This window comes from Balaenoptera musculus, chromosome 12 (assembly GCF_009873245.2).
Source record: "Balaenoptera musculus isolate JJ_BM4_2016_0621 chromosome 12, mBalMus1.pri.v3, whole genome shotgun sequence".
Lineage (NCBI taxonomy): Eukaryota > Metazoa > Chordata > Mammalia > Artiodactyla > Balaenopteridae > Balaenoptera > Balaenoptera musculus.
The window spans coordinates 1,146,924-1,166,049 of NC_045796.1; the positions used below are offsets into that span (position 1 = coordinate 1,146,924).

The window sequence follows — 19,126 nt, forward strand, 5'->3', positions numbered from 1 at the left end:
GGTAAATTCCAAGACCATCACAACAGTGATGTCTCCACTGGCCCCCGATCAGATGATGACAATCACCATCACCATCATCATCCTCGCTAATGTTTATCATGGGATCACTCTTCGTCCAGAATTTAGTATTAGATGTACTATCTCATCAGTCCTCAGAATGACCCAATGAGCTAAATACTACAATTACGGCTATTTTACAGATGAGAGGGTAAAGACTTAGAGAGGTTACTATTTCACCCAAGAATGTCAACCTGAACACAAAAGCAGGTCTCCTCCTCACTGGGCTAATCCTCACCAGGTGCCAATGGGGTAGACAGGTTGGTGCATATTTAAGATGGTAAATGTCCTCACATACTGTATTCATAATATCCCCATCAGTATATTAAACGCTTGCAGGCTTAACTCTATGCATACTGGGTTGCCATAGTTTCAGGGATATTTGTACTCTGTTTAAAGCTAAGAACATATTTGTGGACTCCTAAAATTCTCTTACAAATTAAGCACACAGACTTGCTCTTTTGCAATGTACTCAGTGCATTTTACTGTTGGTGAGTAAGCGTCTTGAACAGATTTCTCGTCACATGCCAATGGTTATGAGCCTATTTATAATCAGGCTAAAACAGATGTTTAAATGTGCAGTATACTAATTTACGGCAATACGTATTATATAATGACCTCGAGAGCATTATGCTGAGTGAAATAAGTCAGACAGAGAAAGACAAATCCTGTAGGATCTCACTTATATGTGGAATCTTAAAAAAATAGAATAAGAGATCAGAGTATTTGTGGTCACAGAGGCAGGGGGTGAAGGGTGGGAGATTGGATGAAGGTGGTCAAAAGGCACAAGCTTCCCTTTATAATATAAATGAGTACTGGGGATTTAATGTATAGCATGATGTCTATGTCAACACTGCTGTCTGGTATATTTGAAAGTTGTTAAAGAGAGTAGATTCTAAAAGCTCTCATTACAAGGGAAGAAATTTTTTTGTATTTATGTGAGGTGATGGATACTAACTAACCTTGTGGTGGTAATCATTTCCCAATACGTGTAAATCAACTCATTATGTCACCGAAAGTGGGGTCTGGTTGCTCGCCACTCAAAAGCCAATAAAAAGGCAAGGTTGGTGGAAAGAAAAATTTGCCTTATTTCAGATGCTGGCAACCGGGGGTGTGGGGGGAGTGTGGACCCCTGTCCAAGGGCCCACTCCCCACCCCCCACTGACAATCAGGGGGCAAGAGCTTTTATAGACGGAGGGAGGGGGCTACATGCAGACAGAGCGCAGCCAGCTCTGACAGTCATCTTGAAGTTGGTCATGGAGGTCTGATCAGCGTCATCTTGATTGTTTTCAGCACAGTTAGTCTTCAGTTCCAGGGTCGGTTCGTTCCCATTTCCTTGAGGTCAGTTCTTGGAATTGTGGCAGCTTATGTCATGGTTATGGCCTGGTCATCGTGTAGTTAACTTCTTCCACCTGGTGGGGATTTCGGTATCTACAAGATGGCTCAGAGGACGTGGCTCTGACTATGATCTATAGCCCTTGAGGAGGAACTAAAGGTCCTTGACTTTGCTTAATGACTAAACTACTGTGATTTGGTCTCATTTGACTGTTTACCTTTGTCTTTGCATTTTCTCACTTCTCTGATTAAACTTATTCTTTGGCTAAAGTTTTTCCACAGACAAAAGGCAGGGGCAGGATGTCGGGGGAGGGACCACAGGGTCCTGCTCCTTTTCAATTATGCTGTGTACCTTAAACTTATACAGAGAAGTATGTCAATTATATCTCAATAAAACTAAAAAGGAAAAATAATTTTAAACTTGAAATGTGCATGAGTATCTAATGAGGATTGATTATAACAAAAAGAAATAATAACATAAGCTATAACATTAAAAACATACCTACGGAAAATGAACTGCATTAAAAAATGTGCAGAAACACTATGGTACATTGCATCTGACGAAATTCTAATATTACACATTTATGCATACTTTACTGTGTTGTTTCATAGAAAAGGATTTGTTTAAAACTATAGAAAATGTGGTTGCTTTTACAAATGCTGCTTGGTATTTTCAATCATTAATCTGCCATCAGCTCAACAAATCACTTTTACTTAATGCATGTGCCACCAATGTTAACAAAAATAAATTTAACCATCAAAATTAAAAATATTCTATCCACATAGCACAGGGAGATCAGCTTGGTGCTTTGTGACCACCTAGAGGGGTGGGATGGGGAGGGTGGGAGGGAGGGAGATGCAAGAGGGAAAAGATATGGGAACATATTGTATGTGTATAACTGATTCACTTTGTTATAAAGCAGAAGCTAACACACCATTGTAGGGCAATTATACTTCAATAAAGATGTTTAAAAAAAAAAATTCTATCCAAATCCTGCACAAAGAAGTAGTTTTCTTTTTTTTTTAACTGATCTTTTTCTTACTTATTTGGCATGTATAAAGCAATAACAGAACCTGCACTGCTATTGAAAATGTTAAATTTTACCATAAAGTAAGAAAGTAGTTTACGTAGACAAGTGTTAAGAATTTTTTGAGGTTTTTCTATGTAGAAAAATACATTTATATACTTAGCATATAAGTAATTTCTATAATTTAAAAATAATAATTAAAAATAATTATATCTTTCCCTAAAGAGCTTAATAGTTATCAAAGACTTTTGCCTATGTTTTGTCATTTTAAGCCAACCAGACTCTTGGATGAATATTTATTAAAAATTTACTTTATTGAAGTATATTTGATTTACAATGTTGTGTTAGTTTCTGCTGTATAGCAGAGTGATTCAATTATACATATGTGTATACTCATTCATATTCTATTCCGTTATGGTTTATCACAGGATATTGTACATAGCTCCCTGTGCTGTGCAGCAGGACCTTGTTGTTTATCCATTCTCTACACAATAGTTTGCATCTGCTGACCCCAAACTCCCACTCCACCCCATCCCTCCCCCACCACCTCCCCCTTGGCAACCACAAGTCTGTTCTCTATGTGAGTCTGTTTCTGTTTTGTAGATAGGTTCATTTGTGTCATATTTTAGATTCCACATATAAGTGATATCACATGATATTTGTCTTTCTCTGTCTGACTAATTTCACTTAGTATGATAATCTCTAGGTCCATCTATGTTGCTGCAAATGGCATTATTTCATTCTTTTTTATGGCTGAGTAGTGTATTCCATCGTATATATGTACCACATCTTCTTTATCCATTCATCTGTCAACGGACATTTAGGTTGCTTCCATATCTTGGCTGTTGTGAATAGTGCTGCTATGAACATAGGGGTGCATGTATCTTTTTGAATTATAGTTTTGTCCATTGAATTATAGTGTATGCTCAGGAGTGGGATTGCTGGATCATATGGCAACTCTATATTTAGTTTTTTGAGGAATCTCCATACTGTTTTCCATAGTGGCTGCACCAGTTTACATTCCCACTAACAATGTAGGAGAGTTCCCTTTTCTTGGATGAATATTAAATCATTCATTCATCTATGGTTCTGTAAGAATATATTAAATCATCACCACATGGCAGGCGCCTGGGAGGATGCTGACCTCCCCTGGAGAAGAAGCATGACTTCTACCCTCAAGAAACTTACAGACCAGTGTAGTGGGTGATTCGGAAGGATAAATCAGGGTGAAAGGGTGACTACAAGGTGACGTGGGATCATGAGAAAGTGGTTCTAACACAGTCCAAGTGGTCTGGAGAGGCTTGTAGGAAAGAAGTCTCATGTAACCTGCGAGCCAGGTCAACCAGGCATGGGTTCAGGTGACTGGAGGGACAAGAATATGGATGGAGAGCTTTCCAGGCAGAGAGACAAGATGTCCAGATGACCGCAGGATGCTTCAGGACTTGACTTTGAACTGTTGGAATGAATAAGAGGTGGCCTAGGGTCACTGCCTTCAAGGCCCACTTTTCAAGAGAGAGCAAAAAAAGACAAGCGCTCCATGACTTTTTCCATTAATATTTTACCAAATTTAACCTGATAGAAGATTAAAGTTCAATGTTTGATGATTTAGTGAATTATTGCCATTTAATTAATTAATATTATTCAAATGTATAAATAAATGTGTTAGTAGAATACCTATATGTTCTTAAACATCAATAGGGAAAATATTTCTACAGGTAACTCCATTCTCTGACCATACTCTTATACTCTCAGTCCAGTGATGCACTGGTAAATGTTTGTCAACCAGCTTTCAAGAGAAACAGACACAAACAAACACGCTGATTTCCATGACGTAGCCGCTCCCAGTGTGGAGAACTACAGTCTGCCAGTTTGGCACTAACTGGTTCATGATATTCTGAAAATTTTACAGCTGGCTTTCACACAGTGGAACTAGCCAATTCTAGCATGTTATTCAGTTTCTGCTATTTTTTAGACTTTAGTGAGTTATAATTACATGTAATAAATTTTACATATCTAAACTGTAAGATCTGATCATCTGTGACATTTGTACAGCCATGAAGCCATCATCACACGCACGCAATATCCCTGACATATCCTTCTCCCCAGACTCCTCCTCCTGCCTCTTTGTAAACCCAACCTTCTCTACCCCTCCATCCACTTTCCCCTCCCAAGGCCACTGTTGACCTTCGTTCTGTCACTATTGATTAGTTTGCACTTCTAGAGTTTATGTAAATAGATTATGAACTTTTTTGTCTGGATTTTTTTCACTCAGCATGACTATACTGAGATTCATCCATGTTGTTGCATATATTATTAATTCATTTATTTTTATGAATGAGTAGAATTCCACTAAATGGATATACCACCTCTTTACTTAACCACTCATCTGTTGATAGACTTTGGGTTGTTTTCTGTTTGGGGCTATTACCCAGAGCTGTTATGATCATTCTTGTACAAGCCAAGTGGAAATTTGCTTTCATTTATCTTGAGTAAATACCCAGGCATGAAATGGTCAGATAGTGTGACAGGTGTATGTTTAACATTTGAAGAAATGGACAAACTGTATTCCAAACTGTTTTCCAAAGTTGGACTTTACCTTCCCAACAGTAGTGTATGAAATTTCCAGTTCATTTCTTCCACACCTTGCCAATACTCGGTAGGGTCAAGCTTTTTAACTATTCTGATAGGTACATAGTAGAACCTTATTGAGATTTTAATTTCCATTGACCTGGTGACTGACAGAGCTGGGCATCTTTTCAACCATACTTAGGGGGAACTATTCAGTCTTTTATCATTAAGTATGTTGTTAGCTATAGATTTTTATAGATGCCCTTTATCAGGTTGAGGAAGTGTCCTTGTATTCTTATTTCCCTCTTGTACTTCTATTTTCTTTCTGCCTGATAGACTTCCTTTAACATTTTGTATATTGCAGGTCCATTGGTGATTAATTCTTCCCAATTTTGTATGCCTGAAAAAGTTTTTGTTTTACTTCTGTTTCTGAAAGATATTTTGTCTGGGTATAGAAGTCTAGGCTGATATATATAATATAAATTAAATATATATATTTAATTTCAGTACTTTAAATATTGGGCTCCATTTTCTTCTCAATTACATTGATTGTTTCTTATGAGAAATCTCCTGTCATTATTAGTTTTGTTCCTCGGTATGTAATGCATTGTTTTTCTTTGGCTCTATTTACATTTTTCTCTCTATCACTGATTTAGACAATTTGACTACTATGTGCCTTGGTATAGATTTTTTGTCATTTTACTTATGATTAGGGTTCATTGGGCTTCATCAATATGTGGCTTCTTACTCAACAATTATAACTGTTTTGCTCTCTTCCTTCGGGGACTCCAGTTGCAAGCATGTGAGTCACTTCAGGTGCCTTATAATCCACTGTGCTCTGCTAATTTTTCTAAATCCTCTGTTCTCTGTGTGTTTTCTTATAGATAGTAGCTTTGCTAGGACTTCAAGTTCACTAATCTCTTGTTTTTTCCCCCCAAATAAGCACACATGTATTTTCATCTCACACATAGTTTTCATGTCTAAAAGTTCTATTTGGATGCATTTTATACCTTCAACGTATCTATTTAACTTTTTGAACATGTGGAATACAGTTATAAAAACAGTTTTACTGCCATTTTCTGCTATTTTCTAACATCTGCATCAGTCCTGGGGCAGTTTTACTGAGTCGAATTTTCTTCTTATTGTAGGTTCTATTTTTTTTCATTATTGCATATACAGTACTCTTTGATTATACACCAGATGTGAATTTTACTTTGTGGCATGCTGGATATCCCTATATATATCCTTATATTCTATTCTAGTTTGGGATTCAGTTAAGTTGCTTGAGGACAGTTTAATCTTCTCAGGCCCTGCTTTTAAGATTCATGGGGTGGGATGACAGCAGCACTTAGTTTAAGGCTACTTAAGGCCAGAGCTTTCTGATCATTGTACTCAATACACCATGAAACGCAAATAAAACTATAATGACATATCACCTCATGCTCATAGTATACATATGCATATATATGTATATATATGTATGTATATATACACACACATACATAATCACTATAGAGTGACTATTATAAACAAACAAATAGAAAGTAACAAGTGTTGGTGAGGATGTAGAGAAATTGTCACCCTGTGCACTCTTGGTGGGAATGTACAATGGTACAGCCACTATATAAAACCAGGATGACAATTCCCTGAAATTAAAAACAGAATTACCGTGTAATCCAGCAGTTCGACTCAGTATGGTTCTTTTAAGTCCTAGCCAGAGAGATTAGGCAAGAAAAAGAAATACAAGTCATCCAAATCCGAGAGGAAGAAGTAAAATTATCTCTGGAGATGACATGACCTTATATGTAAAAAACCCTAAAGACTCCACACACACACACACACACACACACAACTGTTGAAACTAATAAACAAATTCAACATAGTTGCAGGATACAAAATCAACATACAAAAATCAGTTGTGTTTTTATACACCAAATAAATTATTTGAAAAAGAAATTAAGAAAACAGTCCCACATATAATAGACTCAAAAATAAAAATAATAAAAAAGAAATTGTATAGATAGGAATATGAGCATATTTTAAAGATTCCTAGAGATAGCTGTAGATGTGTGTACTAGGTATTAGGAGAAATACAAAGAAAACATTGAAATTTGAGTTAAATTGTATTATTGTCATATGATGCTCTTATACCATTGGCTTGCTTTGGGTGTTGGAGAGTCCAAAACTTATTTTGTTTTACCCAATTTTACTTAGGTTTTGGATCACCAGCTTTACTTTTGAATTGACAATTTCAGTTTAAAATATGTACATTACTGTACTTCTAGATTCTTTTCACCATGCTAGGTGCTTTATCAAATTAATAGAAATTTAAGTTAAATCAATTAATTAAGAACTTCTTATGTGGACTTTTTTTTACTGCTCGTCTGAATGGGGAAAATAAAATATTTTATACAAATTTACAAGCAAAGAAAATTTCTATTATTTTCCATTTTTCAATAGCTTCAAAAATTGAAAGAGTGAAATTCATAGGATAAGAAACACTTTCGGGATCAAATGTTTGAATTAAAAGAGTTTCCTTTTATACTGCCTTAATAATATCAGCTCACTTTTGATTCATCCTATTCACTGAAGGGTCAAGATAGTCATTGAGGAATAAATTCATTCTCGGTGTGAGTATTGTTAGACAGCTCATTACTAACCCGTACCCAATGAGAAATTCCATTCATCAGAGGAATCCTTTGGCTTTCTCTTCTTTCAGTCTTTAAGTTTTGTCCATGTAAGTTGTGATAGTTAATTTTTTGTGCCATCTTGACTGGGCCATGGGGAGTCCAGACATTTGACCAAGCTTTATTCTGTGAAGGTATTTTTGGATGTGATTAACATTTGAATCTGTAGACTAAGTAAAGCAGATTGCCCTCTCTAATGTGGGTAGGCCTTAACCAATCAGCTGAAGGCCTGAATAGAATGAAAATGCTGACCCTCCCTTGAACATGAGGGTACTCTCCTCGCCTGACTGTCTTTGAAGTGGGACATCGGCTTTTTCCCCCTTTTGGACGTGACTGAAACATCAGCTCCTCCTGGGTGCCCTGAGTGGAAAAGCACCCTCAGTTCTCCTGGGGCCAGGACTCTGGACAAGGACTGGACTTAAACGATCAGCTCTCCTGGGCCTCAAGCCTGATGACCGCAGATCTGAAACTTGTCAGGTTCCATAGTGGTGTGAGTCAATTCCTTATAATCAATCTTTCTGTATATATGTACCTCCTATTTGTTCTGTTTCTCTGGAGAGCCCTGACTAACACATAAGGTTTGCCAAATACTATTTGAAATGATCCAAAACTGAGTAGAAAATGAAGACCCTGACCCTTCTTATGAGGTCATGCAGCTTAGGACATCTTGCAAAATTTGGCCTTATCACTAACTTGCAAGGCCATTGAAAAGAAAGGAGATACTAAACTCTTTTCTGTGATTGCACTTTGCAAAAGGTTAATCTTGCTCAATACTGGGAGCCATATTTACATCTGTCGTGCTAACTGGGATATTTTATAATCGCTGGGATTCTTCTGCCCTTCCTGACTGAATTCCACAGCAACAATGCATGCACATGTGCACACACCAAGTGAGCGGCGAGCACAACGTCGGTTGGCCTGAAAATCTTTCCATTTCGTCTCTTTGCTCAGATTCCTGCTCCCTAATTACAAAAACATTGTATAAATGTCAGTCACATGAATCTGTTTGTGGAGACCCATCGCCATGTGTGCATTCTCCAAGGACACAGCGCAGACTGATTCGGCACAAGTCCTTTCCCCTGAAAGACATTGAGCAAAACCCTGAAGAAGTGAAGCAAATTCAGGGAAAACTCTGCAGAAACACCATGTTGACACAACGCCCTTCACTGACCCTTTGTGTTGACGGCCCAGGGTGTCTGTGGTGGTCATGTCCATTTGGGGCCCTGGTGCGGCTGGGAGACCCTGGTTTCCTGTGTATCGTGTATCAGAGTTTGGCCATCTTTAGGGTTTGAGGAAAAGAAAAGCACCGGTTGTCTGTATGGAGTTACTCGACATCAATGTGCGTGATAAGATCCTTATCAAAGGAAACTAAGCGGATACTTTGTCCTTGCCGCTCTGCTGAGGGCGGGGGTTATTCTTCGGCATCAAGAACGGGGGACCTGACAGGTGGATCGGGGGCAGCTTTTATCGGAGGTTCTGGGCGGAACAGAGACAGCTGCAGCCACCTTCTGGAGGGTTCCTTGGCAGACACCTCGGTGTCCCGTGTGGGACCAGTGACAATGCTCCCACGGGGCCTTGAGTGGACCAGCGTCTGCCTCCCTGAGGGGGAGGACCCTCCTTACTGATGCCGGGTTTCCCCCCCACCCCGCTCCAGCCGAGGAAACGCCCCCAGACTGTCTTCCACTCCCTTTTCTTTCTCCCTCTCTGCATTCCCTGCTTTATCACAATCCAATTATGCACCTGCTGACTGTCCCCCAGGATCTCGCTTGAACATCGGTTCCTCATCAAGCAGCTTTCTGGTGCTGACTGCGGGCTGATGTGGAGCCTGGGCTGAGAAAACGGCGTTGCCGGCGTAGTTCTGAGGCAGAAGCAGCCCTCACGTCGCTTTAGATTCTTCCTCATCAGCAGTAGCAGCGGCTGAGACTTGGCCTCTCCACCAGGCGCAGCGAGGAATTCTGTAGGAAGTAGCCCTTTGGAGCCTGTCAGCCCCTTCAAGCCTCAGCCTCACGCCTGCAACATTCCCAGAGACCAGCCTGGTCCAGACACAGGGTGCACATTGACTTCATACTGATCGGCTTAGCGAAAGAAAAAAGGTGTTAATCAATGGACTTCTGCTGGGTAATCGGAAGTCCTCCTCTGATGCACAAGGCAAGGATAGATGGGATTCAGGATGGAGTCACCAGAGGAGGCCCCATCCCTCCCTCAGTGACGCCGAGAGTGGGCGTCTGTGCCCACACCCCTGGGGCACGTCCCCCAGGCTCGGGCCATAGCCCTGGAGAGGGGGTGGGTGAGCCCCTGCTGTCCTGGACCCTCTGTTCTCCTGGAGGTCACAGGCCAGTGAGAGGGAGGCACCCCCTCCAGGAATCCGCAGATAAGCTCAGCGTAAATGGCGTCCTGAGAGATAAGAGGACAGTGGGAAGTGGCGGGTGCAGAGAGGGGTCTTGGTTGGCTGGGCCTGGAGGAGACTTCGAAGCTGAGACCTGAGCTACTTTAGCAGAAAGAACCAGCCGTCTGACAGCTGTCGGGTAAGTGTTTCGGGCAGAAGGGGTAGCAAGTTCAAGGTCCCTGAGAATAGCATTTGAGGCACAGAAAGGTGACGGGGTGGGGGAGGGGAGCCAAAGGAGACAAGAAAGGGGGAGGGGGAGGGGAGGCGACGGAAGTTGGGGAGGGAGGTCACTGGGGGGCTGTCAGCAGGGCACTCCGGGTGTCACTCCTGCAGTGTCCCTCCGGTCACTCTGGGGGATGACTGCAGGGGGGCAGGCACAGCGGTTGAGGCTCTCTTGCCCCTGCAGGCGGCTGAGGGCTTGCGGGGCACCAGGCACTTCCCCAGCCCCCTGTGGGCTCACAGGTCCCTGGAGAGGTACTGGGGCTCCCATTTCGCTGTCATTTAGTTGGTGCAGAAGGGCTGACTCGCGGGAGCTGCGCGAGGTGTGGGGCCCTGGACTCCGCATCCCAGCGGCTGGCCGGCCTGGCCCTCGGCGCCAGCGGAGTCTGGGGCTTCTGCAGTGGGAGGGATAGACGGGGAGAGTGACTTCTCGGCCCAGGCTGGGGTGGGCTGCTCCCAGCCTTGCAGATGTGGGATCCGGAGTTCCAGGGAGAGGTAAGACCAGGATAACTCACCGGCCTGGGCTCGAGGAGCCACGTCCTCTGTGGAGGGTGGATGAGGAAGGCTTCTGTGCACGTGGGTTCACATCCGATGGCGCGTTTGAACAGAAGTAGGACAGGTGAGTCTACAGCCAGACGGGGCTGGGCCTGGCTGGGGTGAGGCCTGAAACCCGACGGGATGACTGGATGAGTGAGCCCGGAGGCCAGGGGGCCAGCCAGGAGGAGACCTGACACCGGGAGCTGAGCGTCAGGTGTGGGAGTGCAGGACACAGCCGAGGGAAGGGGTCCAGCGCGCTCGGAAAGCGCCGCCTGGCCTCACCCGGCCCGGCGCTGCTGCAGCCAGGTCCCCGTGATCCCCGGGGTCCCCTAGTGGATCAAGAACCTGCAACATCTGTCTTTTCACAGTGTCTCGGAGGGTCTGTAAAGCAGCAAACACGGGGAGAGTGCAGAGATGCGGCGTTTCGTAGCTCAGAGCGCTGATGGGAGGACAGAGCACAGCCCTGGGCCCGAGAGCAGCCCCGGCTCCCTCCCGGCTGTGCTGTGGGACTAGAGCTTCGGGGGTCACTGTGGCCTCTCTGCCCTCTGGCCTGGAGCCATAAAGTGGTGTCCCCTGCTTGGTAAGCATCCCCACCGCGTGCTGGGGACCCTGGAGGGGGACCTCGTTCCACCTGCTGACGTTGCCGGAAGAGCACAGAGCCCTGGGCTGGCGCAGAACCGGGCTCCGACTCGGTGCGTTTTGCAGTGTGCCTGTGTCACGGGGAGGAAGCGAGGCCCAGGGCGGGGCGTTGGCAGCGTCGCGGCCGGCTTGGGGCTGGATGCAGGCTTTCCGCTCTCGCAGCCTCGTTTCACGGCCTCCCCAGCTTCTGCCCGGCCTCACGTGGGCCGAGGCCGCCGGCCGCCTCCTCAACCCCTAGCATTTCTGGGCAGCTGCTCCCTTCCCACCGGGACTGGAAATAACCCGCGACCTCGTCCTGTCTGGCCTCCATTCACGGGACCCTTTGTTCAGGAATCCTCTCCTGCTCCCGGCGCCCCGCACCCTCATGTCAGAATCACACGTGGTTGTTTCTCCTCTGCTGTCGGGCAGGGCAGAGCGAGTTCCAGGAACCCTCCGCCCACAGGAGGGTGAGAAAGCCCTTTGCTGACTCAGGGCCAGGAGAGCATAAGAGGAAACAGATGCCTGCAGCCGCGGTGTCTCTGTCCAGGGCTCCCAGCTCCCTGCCCCCGGCTCCGGTCCTGCGCCCTTGCCGGCTCCGCCCCTGCAGCCCCACCGGCTCAGCACTGTGAGGGTCAGGTGGTCCCGGCCCCCCGCCCTCACCTCCAGACCCCCTCGGTTCCCGCAGAGACCAAGATCCCGGAGCGAGGGGTCCTCGGAACGCCCCAGGGGGCCGCGCTGGGCTGACCCTCCTTCGATTCCACCCAAACCTCACCTGCTCAGAGTTTTCACGTCAGAAGAGCTCAGAGGTCATTTTGTTGGTTTGTTTGTGAACCCACTGGCTCCTTCTCTAGCTCAAAAGGTATTTATGGCACATCTGCAGCACTTGGTACAGAGCAGACCCCGTCCTCTGGCCAACGGGCCTGCGTGTGCCAGGACCGTCCTGCATTCCTGGTGTATCCCCTGCCGCGTCTCCTTCAGGGTCCATGGCCATCAGGTGACGCTCAGGTGTTCATTGTGACTGGAAGTCGCTGACAAACAGGGAGCTGCCATGAACGAGCGGGGATCTCACCCTGTTTCCTTGGTACGTAAATTCTAGTTTTGCTCCAGAGACACGAAGACACCTTTTCCAGAGGCTTCTCCAGGCATCTGGAGTCAGCGGCGTGGCCCCCTAGGCGTTTGCTCTGGTCCCCTCTCCATCCCGCCCGTCCTTCCCCCTCCTGCCCCAGGGGCCACGTCCATCTAAAGTCCAGTGTCTGGAGCTGGGCACCTGCCCGGTGGGGCTGGACGGGGGGAATTATACCTGCATTGGGCACTTCTGTGGGAACACAGCCCGGCCTAGGCACCTGGGGTGAGAGCTGCACCCCGTACCCCACCCTCTGTGTAGGATGCCCTAAACAGGGTGATGTTTGATCCCGTTGCAGGAACCTGCCTGGACCCCCATCTGTCCTCCTCATCCCAGAGCCCCTGATTCCCAATCAGATTCAGAGTCATCGCCAGGTTGACCCTGTCCCCAGCCGGGGATGGCCACTGGCCCAGTCAGTAGCTGGTCCTGCTGTCCTGACGTAGCTTGCCTCACTCCACTCCCCCCGGGCCTCCCACAATGACTGTGAAAATGAAAGTTTCTGGAACCTGGCAGTGTATCTGCGTTGGTCTCCTGGGGCTGCTGTAACAAAGTGCCACACACTGGGTGGCTTGAAACAACACTGGTGAAGTCTGTCACCATCTGGAGGCTGGACCTCTGAGGCCCAGGTGCAGGCAGGCCTGTGCTCCCCCCGGAGGCTCTGGGGAGGTCCTCCTGCTTCTGGGGCTGCATGATCCTCAGGTTCCTTGGCTTGTGGCCACACCCCTCCCATCTCTGCTTCTGTCCTCACATGGTCTCCTGTGTCCCAATGTCCTTCTTGTTATAAGGACACCAGTCACTGGACGTAGGTCACCCTCCTCCAGTATGACCTCATCTGCAGAGACCGTGTCTCCAAACAGTGTCCGGTCACAGACTCCAGGTGGGCACGCACTGGGGGATGTGAACCAGCCTGCTTTGGCCCTTCCTCCCCCTCTTCTGTTAGATGCACACTTTCCTCATCCCCGAACACTGATATTCTGCTCAAGTGTCTGTTAACTCTTCAGAATTCCCGTTTGCTGGCTGTGACCGACTTTGCTTTGTGGTTCGTGGTCACACGTCCCTCTGTCCCGTGGTGACCGCCCAGGACCTTCTGTGCCTGCCCCACCCTCCAATGCCCCCTGTGCAGCGGAACTGCCGAGTCCAGCTTCCCCTTTGGAAGAAACCTCTTCTCTGGAGCCCCAGCAAGGTGGTCCCCCTGGCCAAGCGCTCCTCTGACCTGGCGCTGCTTGTGGTCTGTTCTCCTCATCAACCACGAAGGTGCTGAGACTCCTGCTCACCCCGTGTGCTCCTGAGGTGCTCAGCACAGCAGGACTTCCTGTCTTAAAGCTCGCTGGGTGAGTGGCTGTCAGACGGGTGGGGAGATAAAGAAGGGCACTGACGGCTCCGTCTGCTGGCAGATGGGGCGTGAGGGTTTAACCACCGCTTTCTGGACAAGGAACAGCCAACCTGTCAGCAAAGTCAGGTCAACTAGCAAATCAACAATTCTCCACTAAAAAGGCTTTAAGGGAAACTGGGTTATACATTCTTCTTTGGAGTCTGAGATAACATCAACTTAGTTACATAGAGTCCAGATTTTTTAATTTAAATGATGACTGCGTCACCAATTAGTTGACCAAAAGCAAGATATCTTACCTTGAACAAGACATATACTATATATTCTTTGAGTCAAGTTTCTTCTTTCTCTGTACATCAGAAATTGATATTGTTTACCCGGTAATAAATGTACAGTCACCATAAACAAAGGCTTTCAGAAAATGCAAAGAGTGGGCAAAGGTCATGGTCCTGCTCGGTTACAAGCCCTCTCCCTGCCCCACTCCATCCTCCAAGCCCCCAACGACGCCCTGGCTAGACTGCAGTGTGGTTGGCTCTGTGTGCACCTGCTGCCCCTCCGTGGCCCCCACCTGGCAAGGACCCAGGTGTAGAGGGTGCAGGTCCCTCAGCAACGTTACCCCATCAGATTCCAAGGTGGCTTAGAGCAAACTCCCTCTAACACCCTTTAGCTGAGACTTGACCTGTTGACTGCTGACCACCCCGCTGCCCGGTACCTCGGAGGTCGTCAGCCCACGCAGCCGACCACACCTCCTCTTCTGTCTGCGGTCCAGCCTGGCCTTGCGGATGCCTCGCCTCCTCCCTCCATCCACCTGCTCCTCATCCAACCCCTCCTCCGCCCATACCTCCACCACCCAGCCCTCTTTCTGCCCACTCCACCCCGACCCCCTCCTCATCCACCCCCTCTCCCATCCATCTCCTCCCTCTGTCCAGGGTCCAGCCTGGCCTCAGGGGATGGGTGAGCTCTGGCAAGTGGCAGGGGGTCTGGCTGTTGCTATTCTTCCTTCTCGAGGCTTCCTCCTGCACGACCCGCTCGTCGGGCTGTCCTGGTAAGCGAGCTCGTGGAAGCCGACCACGGTTTGTTCATGCCGCTGGGAAAGTTTGTGCCAGAGGCTCTTGGCCGCACACTGGGCGTCCCCAGGGAGAGGCCATCCTATGGGGTCCAGGCTGAGCTCATGAGGTAGAATTTGGACGAAAATAATTCCCCATCCTGTTTCTCTGTCATCTAGGTGATGTGTTGACTTCCTTTTAGATTAAATATCGTACTTTCCGCACATGATAAATGAATTCGTCCGTATAACTTCATCAGTAGGTGGACTGATCATTTCCACCCACTTACTCTTCTGCGTTTTATTGATTGTTACTTATTTGGTTTAGAAAGGCCATTCTCACTTTGGGTAATGTGAACCAGATCTGAAGCCTACAACTTGCATTCTTTCTCCTAAGCAAAAAGGGGAGTTCCAGCCAATCTTGCTGGTTTTATTTATAGCATTTTATTTCCTGAGAGAAGACAGGAAAAGTCAGTCTTCCCCTCACTCATCTGGCTTCTCCTCTGTGGTCCCCCAGCTGCGGGTCGGAGCAGGGGCGGGGCTACGGGTGTGGGGGGAGGCTGGACCGGACCGGTGCCCGGTGCTCCAGCAAATGCGAGATCAGAGGAGGAATTATGTCATTTCTCCGAAGGAGTGAGTTCAGCGTGCTTCCGCGTGTGTCTGACTGACAGCCCCACAAAGGACCCAGCGCATATAAGGAGCGCCTGCTTCCCGGCGGGTGCCGAGCTCTGAGCCCAGCTCCTCTGCTGAGTGGGGCTGGGTCTCCTCCCGGACCCTCATACCTCCGGGACCCCATTCCCAACTCTGAGAGAAGTCATCCCTGCAGGATTTCCACATACCAGGTAAGAGCTTTTTTAAAATTTACCAAAACATTTCATTGTAGTTTAATTTTCAGAAAAGGCTCTTTTTGATTCTAAGAGGGGAGAAGGAGAAAGTGCAGAATAGGTTTAAAGTAAGGAAGGGGCATGCCTATTAGCACCTTAACAGCAAACCTGTCTTCACCGTGTATTTGTGCTGCTCAGTTGGAAAACGGAGGCAGGTAAGCTCCTTTTCAGCGCTTTATTTGCAGGAATGATGCTGTGACCTTCCCGGGCTTTCGCATCACTTGAGGATTCTTGTTACTTTCGTGCATGTACCTGCCTGGAAACTTGGGCAGAGGCTTCTGTTTTCAGCTACAAAATAAGACGTTTCCACATAAAGTTTGTTATTGAGGTGGGGCCATGAGAAAGAAACTAGAAAAAAATTGTTCCTCAGAACGTGGAAAATAAGCAGAGAGGTTATAGAGACAAATTCTAAACATTTTTCACAGCTGATAAGTGTTTTTGAACGTTCTTAATGAATGATACTTAGTAAGTCTGTGAAGAGTGTTCTGACTGTCCGCGGACGCCAGCTGTTCTTGAAAGTTTGGGGAATAATTTGCAGATGAAAAGGCAGCGGGGAATTAGCGTGACTTCTGTAAATCCGAGTTGGGTTCCTTTGGGGAAATCACGGCGATCTCCACCGAGGGAAGGAGGTATTTCTCAGTGAAGTTATGTTTGCTTTGATTGTTGATATAAAAAGAATTTTAAAAGATCTTTACAAGTTCTAATGATATTCTGTTGCAGACTGCTTTGGAAACCTTTCCTTTGGAAAAAATATGACCTTAAACAAGCACTAAATGTGTGAAGTGAGGCGTAGGATATGGGAGCGTGTGTCCCCGTCCCTATGGCGTGTGTCGTAGGATATCATACGTGTTGCCTTCTAAGAACACAGGACTTGATAAGGCTGTACCAGCCATACCCACGACTCCGGCCCTGCTGTGTTCTGTTTTGCTGTCGCGACCCCCTGAGATAAGATGGGACAGATGGCAGAGTGCTGCTACTTCTGCTTAGAATCAGAGGATTTGATTTTGTTAGCAACAGAGTTCAGTGTACTCCCTTGAGGCTGATAGGAAGCTGAGCCTCCAGAATTTGGAAATTTACATTTTGGATGGAGCTTGTCTTTGCCAGAGGCAATGGTCACTGCTGTCTGCAGGGGACAGAGGTGCACGTGTGGCTGAAGGGGGAAAAGACCCGAGCTTTGCAGACGTGCCTGCCCACCGTTTACTCTGAAACACTTGCATAGTGTTCACTGAGTGCCAAGTGCTAGTCTAAGTCCCTTATGAGGGTTCACTCGTGCAGCTCAGCCCTCTTGAGTCCTATTAACATCCTTACTGTCACTCGTACTGCGCTGGGTGGTCATGGGACAGCGCATTCCAACGAGCAGCCATGTGCCCTGTGCTTGCTGGGCTTCACAAGCCTTTACAGACCCTAACTTGCTTGATTTAGTTCTCACAATAACCCCATGAGTAGAAAATTTAAATGCCTATTCTTCATTCTACAGAGGAGGAGACTGAGACCAGAGAGGGTAAGTAAGTTTCCCCAGGTTGCACAGAGGGTGCCTGACAAGGCAGCTCTGAGCCCGGCCCGGCGGGGGCTTGCATGGGTACACAGCTGGCTCCTCGATGTGCAGGTGGAACTCAGCGAAATTCTGGACTTGCTGTGGAAAGACTGAAAGAAAGTGTCTGGATCCCAGGGGGAAACCTGAGGGTCCTGCGTGGACCCCGCTTCCCCAGGGGATGGTCCCCATCTTGGGCGGAATGGGTAGTTCCAGGTTCCCAAATCCTTCTGGAGAGGGGACTCCTTGGATTTCTTCGTCACTGAGAAGCTCAGGATCTTTGAAGCCCTAAGCAGGGAGGGGTGAGGGTCTCAGCTTGGCTTCGCCTCAGCGGGACGCAGTGTATCGCTGGAGGGGCGTTGGGACCACGTGCTCAGCGGGGAGACCAGGAGGCCAAGCAGGGGTTAACGGTGGAACAGGCTCCTGGCCAGTCTCTGACTTCTGGGCCAGTGTCTGCTGAGCCTGCCAACTGAGAATCCTCAAGAATGGAAAAACAGGCCTCAGGAAAATAGCAAAGCAAAGTAAAAATGATTACTGAGTAGAAGGCTATTTTTTTTTTTTGTAATTATGATCCACCAAACTAAGTTTACTTCTGACTCATATACAGTTAATATTTATTCTATTTAATTAAGTCATGTGCAACTTTTTTCTTGGCTATTTACACAAAATGTCTTCATAGGTTATTTTCCCCAAGCTGACATTTTTCTGAATTCAAACTTCCTGGGTTTACATCCTGGCTACACCTTTCAGTGGCATCATTGCTCTGGGCAAGCACTTAACTTCTCTGAACTCCACTTACCCGTCAGTAAAATGGAGATGATAATAATAGTTGTTGCCTCCTAGGTCATTATGAGGGTTAAATAATATGAATATTTAGGATGCCATTAGCACAGTGCTTGTCAGCAAATGCTAGACCAGTGAATACCAGCGACAGTTAGAAGAATCCATTGGAAAAGCACATTTCCTATCTAGCTTTAACTGCCCACAAATCCATGTGTTTCTGATTTTCCTATACAAATTCTTTTTAAATGGTCGTATGAGTAAAAATTCCAATGTACACTAGACGTTGAGGTTATGTATTCAGAAGTAACGGGTCTGATTTATCTGCAGGGGTCCAGCTGGGCAGAGGCAGGATGCTGTGGCCGCTGCTGGTGCTGGCCTTCTGGCCCTGCGCTCGGGGTGAGTGTGGACCGCCCCCCTCCCCGGTGACCTGGGCTCCCGGAGCAAGCCTCACCTGCAGGAGGAGGATGGACAGAGTGGAGGCCTGGATGGAGCACCTCACCTCTTGGAACCTTCTTAACGTAGTTTAAGATAAATCCTCAATTACTTTTGAGTCCATACACCAGGAAATCATTTATTTTTGGAAAATCCAGGTGGTAGAGAAAGATACCCTCCGACCTGGAGATGCAGTCTTTTGCTGGGTGCTTTTCACCTTTTTTCGTATGTGATATTTACAACATACTAAACTTTTTGGTGTTTTATAACTTCTTTCCTTCCCACTTTTTTTTTTTTTGCTCTTAAAAATGTATCAAAAATATTTTTCCATGTGTTTCTTTTCTTACAACGTGATTTTTAATGACTGTATAATATTCCATTAGAAGGTAACCCCCAGTATTTTTAGGTCAATTCCCGTTTACTTTACACATCCCATCTACACTAGTATAAATGATGCCTCATGGAATACTGCCGTGAATACATATATCCTAGAGTTTGTGATTATATATTTAGGATAGCTTCCCAAAGTAAAATTGCTGAGTCAAAGGTTTTAATTATTTTAA

At 46.4% G+C, this 19,126-nt stretch overlaps 1 protein-coding gene and 1 pseudogene across 3 annotated transcripts in view; both read left to right on the forward strand.

Annotated features, from left to right (window-relative positions):
- LOC118905430 overlaps positions 1-12,179 on the forward strand; it is a 90,561-nt pseudogene extending 78,382 nt beyond the window's left edge.
- A 3,397-nt stretch (positions 12,180-15,576) lies between these two features.
- Positions 15,577-19,126, forward strand: part of THBS2 (thrombospondin 2) — a 33,170-nt gene continuing 29,620 nt past the window's right edge. For 2 of the 3 annotated variants that reach the window (XR_005022168.1, XM_036871476.1), the window contains exons 1-2: positions 15,577-15,775; positions 18,459-18,527. Coding sequence is in view for 2 of the 3 variants with exons in the window: in XM_036871476.1 (XP_036727371.1) it covers positions 18,482-18,527 (46 nt within the window). In the remaining variant the exon portion in view is untranslated. The remainder of the gene's footprint in view (positions 15,776-18,458; positions 18,528-19,126) is intronic. The other variant, XM_036871478.1, reaches the window with a different exon arrangement.